At 36.8% G+C, this 17,836-nt stretch overlaps 1 protein-coding gene across 3 annotated transcripts in view; it reads left to right on the forward strand.

Annotated features, from left to right (window-relative positions):
* The window catches only part of Neurl4 (neuralized E3 ubiquitin protein ligase 4), a 646,806-nt gene that overhangs the window by 88,710 nt on the left and 540,260 nt on the right, over positions 1–17,836 (forward strand). For all 3 annotated transcript variants that reach the window (XM_090397278.1, XM_090397280.1, XM_090397281.1), the window contains one exon: positions 13,144–13,232. In XM_090397278.1, coding sequence (XP_090253404.1) covers positions 13,144–13,232 — 89 coding nt within the window. The remainder of the gene's footprint in view (positions 1–13,143; positions 13,233–17,836) is intronic.

Raw genomic sequence — 17,836 nt, forward strand, 5'->3', positions numbered from 1 at the left:
AGTAGGAACTAAATTATATCTTTTAGAATCTTAGCAATCATTTCAGAGTCTCTGTAGCTCAGTTGGTATAGACAAGCCGTTTAGTCAGAAAGACCTGACTTTTATTCCTTGTCAGTGAAATCAGGAACCTTTATCTGGTCTCTTTTGATGAATGGTGAGTTAGCTGGTCTCATACATAGGTTTGGGGTTTTTTCCACCTGGGAACTTGTTTTTTTTTTGTCTGCCAGAACAGACAAACCAGCTCCATGAACACATGCATCTACTAACCACCTTATCCTCAAGTGTGGTTGCGGTTACAAGAACTTACCTCGACACCATAAATGGTAAAAGAGGAGGATTAAAAAAGAAAGAAAGCAATCATTTCTGAGCTGCCTGCAATATATGTGATAGGAACTCACCATACAGGTTCAGAGTTTTTGCTGATGCATTTAAGCTTCCTTGAGGTGAAACCATTCTGTAGGAAAATTCAGTGGATGGTGTTGAGTTCTTGTTGGAGAGCTTGGGAATTGGAACAGATAACACACATGCTCTGTTAAGCAAAGATTTGAAGATGCTTGTTTTTTGAGATGGGTAATGTGCTGAATCTTTGCTGTATGTAGTAACCTGTGAAGGTAAGTTTACAGTGAATAGAAGTAGCAAGTATTTCAGAAGGGTGCAGGAAAGGGGTCCAGGAAGGCCAATTGTCCATCCTTTTCTTTTTCCATAGTAAAGTAGATGCATGGGTGCAAACTGTTGATTTTGGTTAAAATGATAAGCAGAGATTCTTCTGATGATGTGTTTTTCCATCTGGCTGGACTCAGAAGAATCTTTACTTACCTTTTTTTTTTTTTTTTACCAAAATCAATAGCCTACACTGATGAGATGTCGAAAAAAGAAGACAGCATAAATCAGGTTTGACATCCCATACAACTATTGCAGAGTCAAACAGTTTGGCAGCAAACAAAAATGCATTATGGTGATCATGATTGTTTAACAAGAAAGACTCTGAAATGCTTTTGATTCCCACACAATGTAACAAAAATCAAGGCTTAATCCTAAACCAAGTTTGGCCATTCTTTCATTAAAATCTAACTGCCACAGACCTAGGATATGATGCATGCATTGTCACAGAACGTGACAGCAGCAATTAACAGTGTTCCAATACATATACAGTAATTAATTTAGCAATTTTATTTCAGTTATTTATTTATATGTACGAATTGTGAAGTTCTGATAACATTTAATATGTATAATTAGTTGTTTCTTGTCTCGTTTCTTTTGCTAATTACCCCTAATACCCCTTTTGTCAAAACTTGTAGGATTATGTTTTATTCAACTCCTTATTTAACTTAAAATATGTGGTCTCAATACCAAAAGCTATCTACAGAACTGCTAAACCACAAACTTATGCTTTGATAAGTTCTCCCTGCCCTCATCAGCAGTATACTCACCTCCCTTCTTGACCCTCCTATCCTTACAAAAAACATCATATACTTCCATTTCTATTACCATTAAGATATCATTCTCATCCAACCATGTTTCACTTATTCCAACTATTTTCTGGGAAATAAACTTAATCAGTGCAACAATTTCATCTTTCTTATTTCTGATATTCCTGGCTTTCATAAATAAGCATAACTTATTTCAGTTCTGCCCATGCCACCCCACCTGTGACTTCTCCACACTTGCTTGTATCTGTTTACACTTACTCTTTGTCTCATATATCCCCCCCCCCCCGTCAGATCCAACTACTTCTCATGTATTCCAGCCTTTCTATTCCTGACCATTCCCATACAGTACTGCATTCATTACTGCTTTCAGTGTACTCTAATTACACTGTCTCCCTCACTCCCTCTTTTTCCTGTCTAACTTGCATTCGTTTTCTCACTTTCCCATCTTCATTCACAATCACATCGGTCTCACCTGGTCCACTCTCTTGCTCATTTACATTTACATCATCTCTGACTTCCACTGATACCTTGTTCACATCACTTATTCTGCTTTCTTCAGCAGCAGCAACATTTCTAAATAACTCACTCAAAACCATTCAGATGCAGTCCATTGCTCTTATATAGTTCCATTTGTCCTCAAACTCATCCCACACATTTACAAACTAACATTTCATTCAAGATCTTTATTCTACACTGCAACTCATCATTGACATACCCAGGTAACATACACAAACTACTCTTATTACTACACTGTTGTCTTTTACACTCCTCTGATGATATATTTTGCTAATATCCAATCTCACATTCTTCCTATGTCCAATCAAATCATTCCTCCCAATTACAACCACTAACTCTATTGCATGCCTACTTCTCATATCTAGTGCCTCAATCACCTTATTCATCTTCTCTCCTGTCTGGAAAACATATCTCATGTACTGCCACACCTTTAATAATAGAATTTCCATATAGTGCTACTCTTGAGTCTATTTTTCTTTTTCTCCACTATCTTTTTTTATTCTTTCATACTCTTCCATTCATATCCACCATACATCTAATTTATTTTATATAATGCTTATTCTCATTTCTTATTTTAATTATTGTATTCTTCAATTCTTGCATTCCAGCAATCATTCCCAATATTGCTCTGCCTGGCAGGCTTTATTCCATTCTCTATTACATCAGATTTGCTCCATCAGTCAGGCTTGCATCTGTTTTCTGCATTTACACTCGCTTTTCCTTTTTCAGTTATTTCTGTATTCATAATTACATTCTCCATTCTGGCTATCATTCTTGATCACACCCATCATAGCCTTTTGTCTGATATTCTTCACCTTCTGTCTCCAAGCCCATTATTCTTTCACTTCTCTTTTTTAATCTCTCAACACAAACAAATATACCACATTTGCCCATGCATACATATTACACTCCCGACAGTGAACCATCCAAGTAAAATCCACGCTGCTCAACTTGATTTTGTTTGCGCATTTGGTTGTCATAATTTTTACTGCCATTTTGCCTTTTTCGTTTGTATTAAATTGAAATTATTACTCTAATGCTATACTTGGCTCTAAAATTTATTATAATAAAGTATTAAAGAAAGGATTTTGTGACATAATGAACATAATGTTCATCCATTGGATAAGAGATAAACCATAACTGGTAATTAGTTTACGGAATTAACAACGCATATAAAGTATATTAATTAAAGGTAACTTTAATGAATAACTTCTATATTTCGGCAACGTCACATTGCCATCTTCAGGAACATAAAGATATGGTATGTGCACGCAGGCACTAACACAAAGCAAATGAGGAAGAAAGCAAGAAACTAATATTGTTCCTAAAGTCCTAATGGTGCCCTCTTGCGGGCTAATTTGGTAGTCTTGGCTGTTGGGCTGAAGTTCTCATAATGTAAGTCTCCCAAATTTGGGGTAGTTTCATGCACCCAAATTTGTTGAGGTTAGGAACGTTTTTTAGAGCTGCTGAAGATTCTTTGAATAATCTTTCGTATTTAAACTTGCTGCGATGAATTATTTTTGTTTTCTTCCAACGAATTTTATGGTGGATATCTAAGGCATGGTCTGCCAGCCCAGAGCGGCAGTACTGGTGAAACCGGATGTAGTCTTGGTGTTCTGAAATCCTGATGTTTGTTGTTCTGCCTGTTTGGCCAAAGTAGGACAGTAGTTAGGGCCTTGTCATCTGAGCAGATTAATTTTGCCCTATTATATAGTGTTTTTATAACCCCATATTGTTGTGAGGAGGGGGGGTGGGACTGCTGGAGACTGCTGCAGATGACAAGGCCCTAACTACTGAACTAAACCACATCCTCAACACTTTCTTAGCCAATGGCTATAACCCCAAAAAAATTCAAAAAATACTAAAACCAGTAAACCACAACCCCCCTCCACAATAAAGATTACACCAAGTCTATCACCATCCCCTACATCCAGGGCACCTCTGAGAAAATAACCAATATCCTCAAAAAATATGACCTTCCTGTTACAGACCATATAAAAAGTTGGCATCCCTTATCCGCTCTACCAAAGACCAACCACTTCCCCTAGACCTACTTGGTGTGTACCAGGTCCCTTGCAGCTGCAAATTGTCCTACTTTGGCCAAACAGGCAGAACAACAAATATCAGGATTTCAGAACACCAAGACTACATCCGGTTTCACCAGTACTGCTGCTCTGGGCTGGCAGACCATGCCTTAGATACCCACCATAAAATTCGTTGGAAGAAAACAAAAATAATTCATCGCAGCAAGTTTAAATACGAAAGATTATTCAAAGAATCTTCAGCAGCTCTAAAAATCGTTCCTAACCTCAACAAATTTGGGTGCATGAAACTACCCCGAATTTGGGAGACTTACATTATGAGAACTTCAGCCCTACTGCCAAGACTACCAAATTAGCCCACAAGAGGGCACCATTAGGACTTTAGGAACAATATTAGTTTCTTGCTTTCTTCCTCATTTGCTTTGTGTTAGTGCCTGCGTGCACATACCATATCTTTATGTTCCTGAAGATGGCAATGTGACGTTGCCGAAATATAGAAGTTATTCATTAAAGTTACCTTTAATTAATATACTTTATATGCGTTGTTAATTCCGTAAACTAATTACCAGTTATGTCTGACCAACGTATAAGCCTTGCTACTAGAATCGAGATAAAACATGTTGATTCAGTTATTAGAAATTATACATACTAATTAAGATGTTTTGTTTGGATAAAGTTTTGCTCAGTCAGTCAGCAACCTTGGGTATAAGAATACACATCCTGATTTTGACTCTGTTTGACATTTCATATATTCTTAACAGCAAACTTTTACCAGTCATAAAAGAAAGGGGAGGAGTTAAATCAGGAGTTTGCTATTTGTTATCAAGTGTGGGACAAGTCTTACACTAATGGTTAAAAATATTGGATCCAAACAAGGCCTTTAATTTTCAGTTAGTCAAGTAGAAAGGCCATTCAAAATTTGGTGGAAATATTGCAGTATGCATACCAAAACATTGACTTTTATATAGTTAGATAGATATTAAATACACACTTTAGAGACTTAATCCAAATTTGTTTTAAAATACATACAGGTATCCCTTGATTAACGCGATTAATTAATCCCTCAATGTTACCGCGTATGTCAAAATCGCGTTAATCAAATATAATAATCAGTGGTAAAAATTACAATTCATCCATGATTAATTACTGTATTAATGATTAGTTTTATATGGTACTCTTTTAGGAAAGATAAAAAATGAATGCCAAATAAATGTTAAATAAATGCTTGTACCTATGTTAGTTATTCCAATTTTTTTATCAAAAAAAGTTGTTAAGAGTCATTTGAACATTTTAGTTTTTTTCCTATCAGCATAAATTCTACAATAACAAACAAAATGACTCTCTAGATCTCGAAAGAAACGAGCATTCTTCGATTAACATCTGAATTCATATCCATTACTTGCTGCTTAAGTGATTCTAAACTGCGAAATATTCCATCCAGTTCTTTGATTGTTATCTCCTTTGGAACCTCATCTTTACATTCCATTTGTTCGTTATCTTCATATGCACGTTGTTGTTCAATTTTAAGAAGATAGTTGTCGCTGAAATCTTTTCAGTTTGAATCCAATAATTCTTTAAGATTTTCTGCATCAACACCATCAAAACCAAGGTCTTCACCAATTGCAACGATTTCTTCAAACCACGTTGTTCACAGGATTTTGAAAATCATTAGCGCATTCTGGCAAAAGGTTTTTCCAAACAGCTCTCATGCAGCTAGAAGACACTTGCTCCCATGAGTCATGAATGTTTTCAATTCCGTGTTTAATGTTAAAATTTTTCCAAAATTCTTGGAGGGTAATCACATTTTCTCCTGTTGTTGTTTCTACCCTTTGAGAATGTCTTTTTAAGAAAATAGGTTTTGAAACTTACAATGACGCCCATGTCCATGGGTTGTAGTAATGATGTCATATTTGGTAGAAAAAAATGAAACTTTCACATTCTTCCACAGATCATTAGGAGAATTTGGATGAAATTCTTTTTTGAATGAAAATATTTATGAAGAACATAATTTGTAGATACAGCAGAACAATTGGAGCTTGTAATACATCCAATCTTAATGCTTAATGGGAGAAATGACGTCGTCATGCTCACGACTTTTTTTTTCTCTCGGCCAGGAAACACTCCTCGAGGCTTGCATGTTTTTGCATGATAAATATAAAGTTAATTAAAACTTGCCGCATGTATAAAGGGATTGTCACAATTAATTTCGCTGCATTAATCAAATCCCGCATTAAGCAAGCTCTTCAATATATAGCCTTTCAGAAGTTTACTTCATTATTAAGCCATACCCTGGAAAAACCCTTTTCTTTCCTACATTGTGAAATATAACCAGGTTGTCAATAATTATTTTAAATAATGTGCTCATTTCTGAAAGCTATTCTTTTTTTTTTTTTTTTTAGAAATGCAACTTTTTAAACTCTTCTCATGCAGAGGGAGTAGTTTAAACTCTGTTGAGGATGAGAAGAATGTGGTTGAATCAGTTAGTTTAAGGCATGGTAACAGTTTTTCTCCTCCTTCAAAATAGGTAAATTGGCTTAAGAACACATGCTGTCGACCTACATAATATTAATGATTCTTCATGGCATTATTTATGCCAACAGTACAGGTTGGTCTTGACCACTTATGCAATTGATATACATAAGATTATAGGCATAGGACTGGACTCGCTGTCCAGTCCTATGCCTGTCCAGTCAAATATTCCCCTGTATATTTTGAAAATTAATGTACAATGTTAATTAACATGCAGTGTTAATTATCATGTTAGTATTTTCTTTAACAAAGATAAAGGAAAAAACCTGCACTTGAAGAGAACAGTAATTAATCCTTAAACTGAAACTTTGAACTTTCAGCCATAACTAGAAACATAAGTTCTCTTAGACTGCCACACAATTGTTTATAAATAAATAAATAAGATATGTAGATAGAGCAGATATGCTAGATATGTTAAATGCAATGGAACCAGTTTAAATAAATAAAGCAACCCATGTTCCAAATAAACTATAAACCACACCAAACCCAACCATGAAGAACTAGTTTTACAACTAGTTCTTCATGGTTGTTGTACAGTTGACTTTTGCTATGGCATTCTCTTTGGAACAGTGATTTGTTATAGTAGAAGAAAATGTATCAGAAATTCTGTTTGCTGCAGTGAACGTATGGATGAGAGAGAGATACTTTGGTGGTTTGTTATGATGAGTGAGTTCACCATAATAGTTTTTGCTATAGGAAGAGTTGACTGTATATATAATAAAAGCAAAATATTTTAGAAAATGAAATTTATCTCATATCAAGAAATTTTATTCAGAATAAGCACAATATAGTTAATAAAAACTATCATAAATTTGTACATTTTACTCAGATTTACCTGCTGTTGTTATTGTCTTGTACTTTGAGGAGTCTTAGATATTTCCATATGCAGACATCAGTGAGGCAGTTGAGTGTAAGAATGTATATAATATGCCTGAGCTAGTATGTAGGACAACAAACCAGAATGGGATAGTTAGTAGAATACATCAAGATAAGGGTGGGACTAACGGGCTTCTGCACTTTATGTATCACTAATGTCAGGAGTATTAGGAACAAGAAGGAGGAATTTTTGGCCTTGGTAGACTCTTCCTGGCCACAGGTTATTGGCATTAGTGAGACATGGCTGACAGAAGATGATATAGCTAGTGGGATAGAATGTAAAGGGTATAGTGTGTTCAGGAGGGACAGAGAGAAAAGAATGGAGTGAGGAGTGTTATTGATGATAGCTGATGAACTGCCGCTTAGGAGAATAGAAGTTGAACCGCAGGTTAGTGGAAAGAGCACATTTGAGGCTATTTGGTGTGAGATTGAGGCCAGCAGAACAAAATATACAGTTGGGTGCTGCTATAGACCAGGTGATGGAATAGATGATGGAGATAGTATGCATAGGCAAATAGACTCAACGAGTGGAGGACAGGTAATTATTATGGAGGATTTCAACTATGGTAACATTGATTGGAAAGAAGAGAGGACACATGGGAGGAAGGAAATGGATTTTATGCAGTTACTAAGGGATAACTACCTGAGACAGCATGTAATTGAATATACTAGGGGTCCAAGAACGTTTAACCTAGTAATTGCATCTGAGAATTTGACTGAATGAATATGACCATGTTGCCACCAATTGGTGAGAGTGATCATAAGGTCTTGACCTGGGAGGTGGCTAAATGTGTGGAATTTTCAATTAAGACAGGGTACATGTGGAATTAGCAGACTGGTAAGTATGACAAGTTTAGGAGATTGCTTGGTTCAGTGCCATGGCATGTAAAACTGCAAGGGCTGGATGTTGATAGTGCATGGGAAATGTTTAAGGAGCATTTACAGGAGGCAATGGCTGACTGCATACCTAGAGTTCGGATAGTAAATCAAGTGGGGGTTAAATGGGTGAATAACACCATTAAACTTGAGCTGCAAAGAAAGAAACAACTGTGGAGGGAATTTAAAGGAGAAGGGTGACCTGCAGGCACACAAATATAAAGCACAGGCCAGAAGGTTAACTAGTGGTAAGAAAAGCAAAAGCAGATTATGAAAGAAATTATCAACGCAAGCTAAAGAGAATCCCAAACAGTTTTTTCGATATGCTGCAAGTAAAAGAAAAAATGTATATGGCAGAGTGATTTTAAGGAATGGCGATGATAGGGAGGTAACTGAATCAATTGAAATAGTGGAATTACTGAGCGAGCACTTTGCAAGAGTCTATCATCCAGGTGGTGATATTGCAGGAATTAAGGAACCAATAGCTTATACAGGAATTGAGGTGAATGAAATGGAGTGAATAGTATATTACAAAACCTTAATGTGAATACATCTGTGGGATTGGATGGTATACCAGCTCGGGTCTTACATAGGGTTCCCACCTGTCCCGAATTAAGCGGGACATCCCGAATTTTAAGAAAATTTTCAGCATCCCGAATTACACCTAAGCGGAACAACTTATATATTTAAAATAGAAATATTATTAAATCACTAATACTGATACCAATGTATTCAATCTTTTAATTTTTTATAAGGTTAGAATTACATATTCAACTTTGGCTTTTTCATTTTATACATTTAGAGGAGAGGAAGACTTTCATATTCGATAAGTGTGTCCCTCTTTGGACTTACAAAAGGTGGCACTCCTAGTCTTACGTGAAGCGGCAAAAGAATTGTCAGTGCCCTTGACCATTTTGTTTAATTTGAGTCTCAGGTCTAGGTTAGTCCTGGGGTGGGGGAAGAGGGAAAAATAGTTCCATTGCATAAAGGAGGCTCCAAGACTTCTGTTGCAAATTAATTACCGATCAGCATATCTGGAGTTGTTGTCAAGGTTTTGGAGAAAGTAGTCAAGAGAAAAATACAGGAATGGATAGATGATAATGGGATACTGTATGGGGGGGGACAGCATGGTTTTGTGAAGGGTAGATCATACCTCAGTAACTTGCTCACGTTTTATAACACAGTGACGGCTGAACTGGATAAGGATAATGGGTTTACAGTGATACTGCTGGACCTTGCTAAGGCCTTTGACAGGATACCACATAGAATTCTAATCAGTAAACTGTGGCAGATGGGGATAGATATAGGGTTGGTGAGATGGATAGGAAGGTGGTTGATGAAGAGATATCAGGAGTAGGTCCAAAAGAAGGCCTGTGACTAGTGGTGTGCCGCAGGGTTCTGTTCTTGGACCACTGCTGTTTAATTTGTTCATTAACGATATAGGAAAGGATCTGAGAGGAACTGTTCATTTGTTTGCTGATGATGCAAAGTTGGGTAGAGCAATAGTGAATCCACAAGATGTCGAAATTTTGCAGGATGATTTGGATAGATTGGAAGACTGGGCTAAGGAAAATGGATGCCAGTTTAATGTGGCAAAGTATAAGGTTATGCATTTTGCAGTGAAAAGAATAGCAGCAGTATACCACATTGGTGGGACTGTACTCCAGGAGATTGACGAGACCAGGGATTTGGGAGTTTTGGTGGACAGGGAGTTGAAGTTTACGGGGCACATTGCAAAAGTGGCTAAATCAGCTCATCAGATCACTTGCTTACTGAAGAATACTTTGACGAGCAGAGACAAGCAAGTTATTGTTCCTCTTTATCAAGCCTTGATAAGACCCCATCTTGACTACTGTGCCCAGATCTGGGCGCCATGGTTTCTTCTTGATGGGGAGGAGGTAGAGCTAATCCAGAGGCGAGTGACCAAGATGATAGCTGGTCTATGGAATGAACCTTATGAGAACAGGTTGAAGATCTATGGGTTGCAGAAATTATCTAAGTTGCAGAAATGTCTCAATCATAGGTGATATGATTGAGACATTCAAATTACTGAAGGATTTTTACAAGATTAATTCAGAGGAAATTTTTCAGAACAGGTTTGGTGGTGGGAGAACTAGTGGCCATCCATGGAAACTGGGGAAGAGTGTGGTTAGAAAGTGTTAGAACTAGGTTTTTTGCTTGGAGAGTGGTGAATGAGTGGCTGCCATGTCTGTTGTGGGTGCGATGACTGTGAGTGAGTTCAAGGCAAAGTATGATAGATACCGTGTGGATGCTTAATCTTGTTCTGGATCCTGTTTTGGACATAATGTTTAGGGCGTCCCTCGATGAGTCTATGGACTGCTTGGAGTTGCCCGTAATAATAATAATTCCATGTGCTCTTTAATGCTTTGGCTATGTTGATGATTTTGTTCATATAGAGTTGTTCAGGATTAGGGTCTATTGCTTGCAAGGCTGCTGTGATTGCTAGACAGGTAAAAATGTGAGTGGGTGTCAGTTCGATATTAGAGTAGTTATTGTAGTTTCTATATGTTTTCATGCCATCCATATTGATCTTTGTTCCTGTAAGATGTTCTTTTCAGAGTCTTGCTATCGTGGTGGAGGTCTTTCTGTCAACATTGATTTTGGGAATTTGGTGTTGTAGCCCTGATTTTAGTGTGGAATTAGTTTAGATTTTGCTAGTGCATTTGCATCAGCAAGAGTTATAATATCAGTTTCTTGGTTGAATTCTCTGACCTCTTTTGCTATTTATCAACTGCTTCATTATAATCAATGTCTATATGAGCAGAAATCCATTGTAAAATGCAACTTTTTCCCAAACACTTTAGTTGGTTTAAGAGGTTATGAATATCTTGGGTGAGCTAGGTATTGCCATTTTTGATTACCTCCATAGCTGATCTTGAGTCACTGTAAACTGTAATTCCCTCTGATTGTTGAGATGATGATAATTTTAAGTATGCTTTGAGTGCTTTATTTACTGAATAGAGTTCACTGGTAAAATTGGAAGCAATTCTCCCAGATCCAACTTTTATTGAAAGTTTTTTTGATTTTCAGGAGTAGAAGGAGAGCACCAGTGCCCCCATTAATCATATTGGTGTCTGACGATCCACTGGTATAAGAAGTAACTTGTTTGGAGGATGAAAGAAGGTTGATAGTATTTAGGCTTTTTTCTTGAGGTGTTTCTTTTGATTTGTTTTTTGTACAGGGTTTGGTAAGGTTTAGATTTATGGAGGTATTTGAAAGTAAAGGTTTGGAAAATAGAGATTCTCTGCTTATGTGGGCATTTAGATAATCAAGACCTATTTCTTTCCTGATAGTGTCATCATATTGTAAAGTTGATGATCTGTTAAGTCTGCATATTTGATTCCAATGTTTATAAGTTTTTAGGAAGATATGCTCGCTTTGGTAGCTTCTGATATTATTAATGAATTTTATGGTGGAAAATTTCCATCTGCCCTCCAGCTGGTTAAGCCCATGTTCCTGTTGGGCTCTGATGTTGTTAGTGGATGAGACTGCACCAATGATAATCTTGGGTGCTTTTGCTTCTACTTCATCTAATTTTTCCTTTACTGATGAAGCAGAAAGTGACCAGATAGGTATGCATATTCCATTATTGGCCTTATTAGTGTAATGTAGTGTAAGTAGTTTTGAGAATTTTTGGTTTTGTGCCCCAGTTTGTTCTGCAAAGCCTTTTATATTTAGTTTTTTTGAGAGCCCTGTTGGAAGTGTCAGAAATGTGTCGAGCAAAATGTAATTCTTCATCAAGTGTAATACCAAGGTATTTTGGATTTTTGACTATTTCAATTAGCCTGTTGTTGATCATAATGTTGAGATTGTACGAATGTCTTTTTTTCCTTTCTGTACAAAAGTTAATTAGTTTTGTTTTATCTGGGTTGATTTTGAGTTTAAGTTCATCTGACCATTTTTCTAATCCTCTCATGGATTTGTTTAGAATGTCTTCCGATTCTTTAATTTTGTCACTAGTGTGCCAGACGGCTATATCATCTGCATAACAAACTATATTTGTGTCTTCTGTGAGGTATGGATGAGCATTATAGTAAAGGAATAGTAAGAGACTGAGTACTGAGCCCTGGGGAACACCAGCCCAGGTTCTCCGCTCTTTGGATATTACTGCATTGATTCTAACCTTGATCTTTCTTCCTCTCACGAAGTCAGTGATCCAGATTAAGGCATTTCCTCTCATTCCGATCTTATGTGCTATTTGTATTAATTTTTGATCCAAACACAGTCAAAAGCAGCGGTCATATCTTGGAAGTTTTTTCCCACTTGGTTATAGTGTAATAAATTTAGTTTAATCTTTTATCCAAGTGTAAGCAAATAAAGTTTGCACTTTGAGGCAACTTGTGGTAAAGGTGGACCAAGCTCTCTCATCACTGCTTGTCTTAGTATCTCCCATAATGCAAAGCACATCTCCTTGCGGACATGTATAATGCTATGCATTAAAAGAAGGGCCACTACCAAGACCGGTTTGACCTTTATTGAATGTTCAAGTACAGGTCAAACTCCAAAAACTCAGCATTGTTCCCCTCAGTAACAGGCTTACCCTGTCACCGAGAAGAATTGTAAATAAATTAGAATTTTATTTACATTTTTTAATTAGAATTAAAAAATGATTAGTGAATAAACTAGAAACATACACTGGGAGAAAGCTAGTTTATTATTTCTAACAATAGCACATCTACAAGTGGGATACAGCTGCTATGCCAAAATGTTGTAAAACTGGAATTGACCTAGTTTAATAATAATTTTAATTAAAGTAACAGTCAGATGTGCATTTCAATTAAGGGTTAAATAAATACTTATTATTTTTAATTCTTTTATAGCTATGAAGACATTTTATTCTCTTTTTGTTTCAGGAACTGTCATGATGAGTGGATGTGGTATATTAACAAATGGTAAAGGAAGTAGAAGAGAATATGGAGAATTCAACTTAGATGAACTTCATGTAAGTGTACCATACAATACAACTTTAGCTACCAACAAGAGCTAAATTATAATATGTACAGGTGCTGTTTTAGCCTCCAGTAAGCCTTCCATAAACCTTTATGAACTTTGACTTAGAGCAGTTTTACATGAATAAAATTACATGAATAAAAAGATCATCATCATCAAATTCCTGCCATGTACCCTCAAGGGGTGTACAGGATATGACAGTACTACATGAAAAAATTACATCATTACTAATTTCCTATCTACAATTTTCCTCCAAATCAGTCTGTTACTTGTCAAGACTCCAACATTATCAGATCTTATATTTCTATCGTCTAAGGCACTTTGTACCGTATCAATCCACCTATATCTTGGTCTTCCTCTGGGTCGTTTTCCTGCCAACCTGGCAGAGAACACTTGTTTTGCTAATCTTTCCTCTCCCATTCTATTTAAGTGACCATACCACCTGAGATTAGCTCTGCTAACGCATTCCTGGATGCTGACAATGTCAAGTTCTTTCCTAATATCCTCATTTTTAATATGATATTGCCATTGATGCCAACTGTTCACGCCTCTAATTTTTCTCAGGACTCTCATATCTGCGGTCTCTAGTCTTTGGTCAAGTGTTTTACTTCTGACCTAGCTCTCAGATCCATAAGTTAAAACTGGTTTGAACACTGTCTTGTATACAGCTAATTTAGTGTTCCGACTAATTTCTTTCTTATTCCATATGAATTTATTCAATTGACTTCCCACCATACCAGCTTTGCTGATTCTGTTGTCTATTTCTATATTTATTATTAAAACACTTAAGGAATTGAACAACGTAGTTAAGGATATAAATTAAATTATACTTTAATAAATATTTTCCGATATTTCGGCAATGTCACATTGCCATCTTCTAAAGGAACTTACAAAAAAAGCACGTGCACGTAGGCACCACAAACACAGTAACTGGGAATGAAGAGATGAAGCTATTGTTCTGCTAAAAGTCCTGATGGTGCCCTCTAGCGGGCTAAGTAGGTGTTCTTGGCCATTGGGCTGAAGGTCTGCTGATGTAAGCCTCCCAAATTTGGGGCAATCACATACAACCAAATTTGTTGAGGTTTGGAGAATTTCTTAGGGCTGAGGTTGATTCCATAAATATGTCCATAAATCCATAAATTTATGGAATCAGCCTCAGCCCTAAGAAATTATCCAAACCTCAACAAATTTGGTTGTATGCGACTGCCCCAAATTTGGGAGGCTTACATCAGCACACCTTCAGCTCAACAGCCAAGAACACCTACTTAGCCTGCTAGAGGGCACCATCAGGACTTTTAGGAGAACAATAGCTTCATCTCTTCATTCCCAGTTACTATGTTTGTGGTGCCTACGTGCACGTGCTTTTTTTGTAAGTTCCTTTAGAAGATGGCAACGTGACATTGCCGAAATATCGGAAAATATTTATTAAAGTATAATTTAATTTATATCCTTAACTACGTTGTTCAATTCCTTAAGTGTTTTAATAATGCATAACCAACGTATAAGCCTGTCTACGAGAATTTCTATATTTAATTTACCATCTTCAGTAAAAATCGTGCCTAAGTAGCTGAAATGTTTTACTTGTTTCACAGGTTCTCCATTCACAACACAGTTTACATTTTCAATGATTCTGCCTATTTTCATTGTCTTTGTCTTTTTATTGCTGACCTTCATACCATATCTATTACAACAGCTATTCAATATAGTCAGAGAATCTTGCAGACTTGTAGCGGATTTATTTAGAAGTATAACATCATCCACATAAAGCAAAGAGCTGACATTAACATCTCCAATTTTGATATCAGGTTTAATACCACATTCCTTCATAATGTGATCCATATAGATAACGAATAACAGAGAGGATAATGTACATCCTTGTCTCACACTAGATTTAACATTAAACCATCTTCCTGTACTTCCTTCAATTCTAACTGCTGATTTACAACTCAAATAAAAACTAAGTATGATATAATGCCCCATTGACACCATATAACTGCAGCGTATTGAATAGCTTCTCTCTTGGCACCTTGTCATATGCCTTTTCCAAATCGACAAAACTTAAATACAGATCTTTGTTATATTTCCATGCTTTCTCGACTATTTGTCGTAAAGTGAAGATCTGATCCTGACAGCCTCTATTTGGCCTGAATCCAGCTTGTTCTTCACCAAGCTTTTCTTCCACAATTCTTCTCAACCGTTTCTCAAGTATACTTGCATAGATCTTGCCAGGAACACTCAGTAGGGAAATACCTCTGTAATTCTCACATTCAGTTTTATTTCCCTTTTTATATATGGGTACTATGAGAGCTCTACTCCAATCATCGGGAATTCGTCCCTGTCCAGGCTTTCTGAACTATGCAGTGCAGCCACTGTAAGACTCTTATACCACCATACTTCAGCATTTCTGGTCGAATATCATCTACTCCTGCTGCCTTTCCACATTTCAAGCCTTTGATGGCTTTTTCTACTTCAAGTATGGATATGTATTCCTGACTGCATGCCTAGTCAGTGTTTTTTATCACTGTGCTGTCATCACTGCTTCTTTCATTTAGCAGTTTTTCAAAGTAATTACTCCGTACTTCAAGGATATCTTTTTCTCCAGTTTTCATGTCACCTTTATCATCTCTAATTCCTTTTACAGCACTCTTTCCTCCATTCCTAAGCTTCTTCAACAACCTCCAGAATATTTTGCCACCTTCTTGATATTTATTTTCTATATTCTTGCCAAAGTCTTCCCATGACTTTTGTTTAGCTAGTTTTACACACTGTTTAGCTTTCTTACATTTGTCTCTGTATTCTGTAAGAGTAAAAGCTGACTTATTTGCCAGGAACTTTTGATATGCTTTCTTCTTTTCCTTCACTGCCTCTTTAACTTCCGGTGTCCACCATGGAGTTCTGATTTTTTTATCCTTGCACACAACCTCACCACATGCCTCTCTGGCAGAATCAATCAATGTTTTCTTCAGAGTTTGCCACTGAATCTCCAAGGTTTGATTCCTGTTCTCAAACTCTTTCATTTTCTTTTCAATAATCTTTTTGTATTTTAGTCTACAGTTCACATCTGAGAGCTGCTCAACTTTTATTCGCTTTAAAACTTTCTTACATGTTATTCTTTTCAATATGAAATTCAATTTTATCCTGCTCAAGACTAAATAGTGATCACTTCCAATTTCAAATCCTCTGTACACTCTGGTGTCCTGCACCAGGGAGAAAACATCACTATCAACAATAACATAGTCAATGAGACTTTTCTTATTCCTAGCCTCTTCTCTCCATGTGAATTTGTGCACATTTTTATGTTGGAACATGGTGCTAGTAATAACCAGTCCATGTCCTGAGCAGAAATCCAACAGATATTTGCCATTATTATTAGCTTTGCTCTTTTCTCCAAATTTTCCCAAAATATTTTTGTATGTCTCACAATCATTTCCTACTCTGCTATTTAGATCCCCAACAAGGACCAACTTTTCCTTTTTCATTGTGTTAGTTGCTTTTTCTAAAGCCTCAAAAAATTCCTCCACTTCCTCCTCGTACAGAAGGTTCTACCTTAGTAGAACCTTCTGTACGACCATAGGCACAAATAAGTCTCATTGTCCAGTTCCCCATTCTCATATTTGCCCACATTACTCTACTTGAGACTGCCTGCCATTCAAGAAGATTAGCCTCGTATTTTGTGTTGAATAATATGGCTACTCCTTCTTGAATGGCAGGCAGTCTCAAGTAGAGTAATGTGGGCCTGAATATAACATTTTGTATTTATTGCTCAGAAAGATCTCACCAGTTTTTGTCTTTTTTGTTTCAGTCACCCCTATTATGTCGATCTGGTACTTGTCTAATTCCTCAGCTAGCTCCATTTCTTTGCCATTCAGGCTTCTTATGTTGATAGTACCGATCTTTAACTCTGGTGATGTTGAGTTGGGGTTTGTTTTCAGATTTGTTCCAGTAGCTGACTTTTCGCTGTTCGCCCTGGTTCCGTTGCGAAAACAACAGGGGCCTTGTTTAACCGGGCGACGCCCCAGCTGGCATGAAATTTTGTCATGTTGCACCATCATTTTTTATTTTGGTTTAACCAATAAGAATACAATTTGGTCGGCTAAATCCTAAATTGCCAGCCCATCCTCGTTCGTTCAGTATCAAAGTAGATACCCAACAGGGTGCACCACGAGAAGGTGAGGATTGGACGTTAGGTCAGAAGCCCTGGTCGGTTCTCTGCATTCCTTTAAAGGCTATGTGGAGGTCTCCTCTCAGTTATACAGCTTTGAACCTTAAGCACTCTTTTAATTAACACCAGTCTTGGTATTTTTTAGATTGGCAGCCAATAATTCTTTCACAGGTAACTGGAATGCAGACTTATTTTGCAATAAGTCTGCATTCCATATAAGCCAACTAATACTATTCACCATTCTTTGGATGGTTAATGGACAGTTTTTTGTTGAGATATTGTTGAAATTGGAGATATTTTATGTGCATCAACATTAAGTCTCTGTCTTCAGGGTTGGCATCTCAATCCCTTCTGCAATCTTGATGGCCCCCCTGGTGGAACGTTTAAGACAGTGATCAGTCCTGCAGTCTTCAGTACTGGTTATCATGTTACAA

Source organism: Typopeltis vanoorti, chromosome 8 (assembly GCF_054136105.1).
Source record: "Typopeltis vanoorti isolate ZY-2024b chromosome 8, IOZ_Tvanoo_1.0, whole genome shotgun sequence".
NCBI lineage: Eukaryota > Metazoa > Arthropoda > Arachnida > Uropygi > Thelyphonidae > Typopeltis > Typopeltis vanoorti.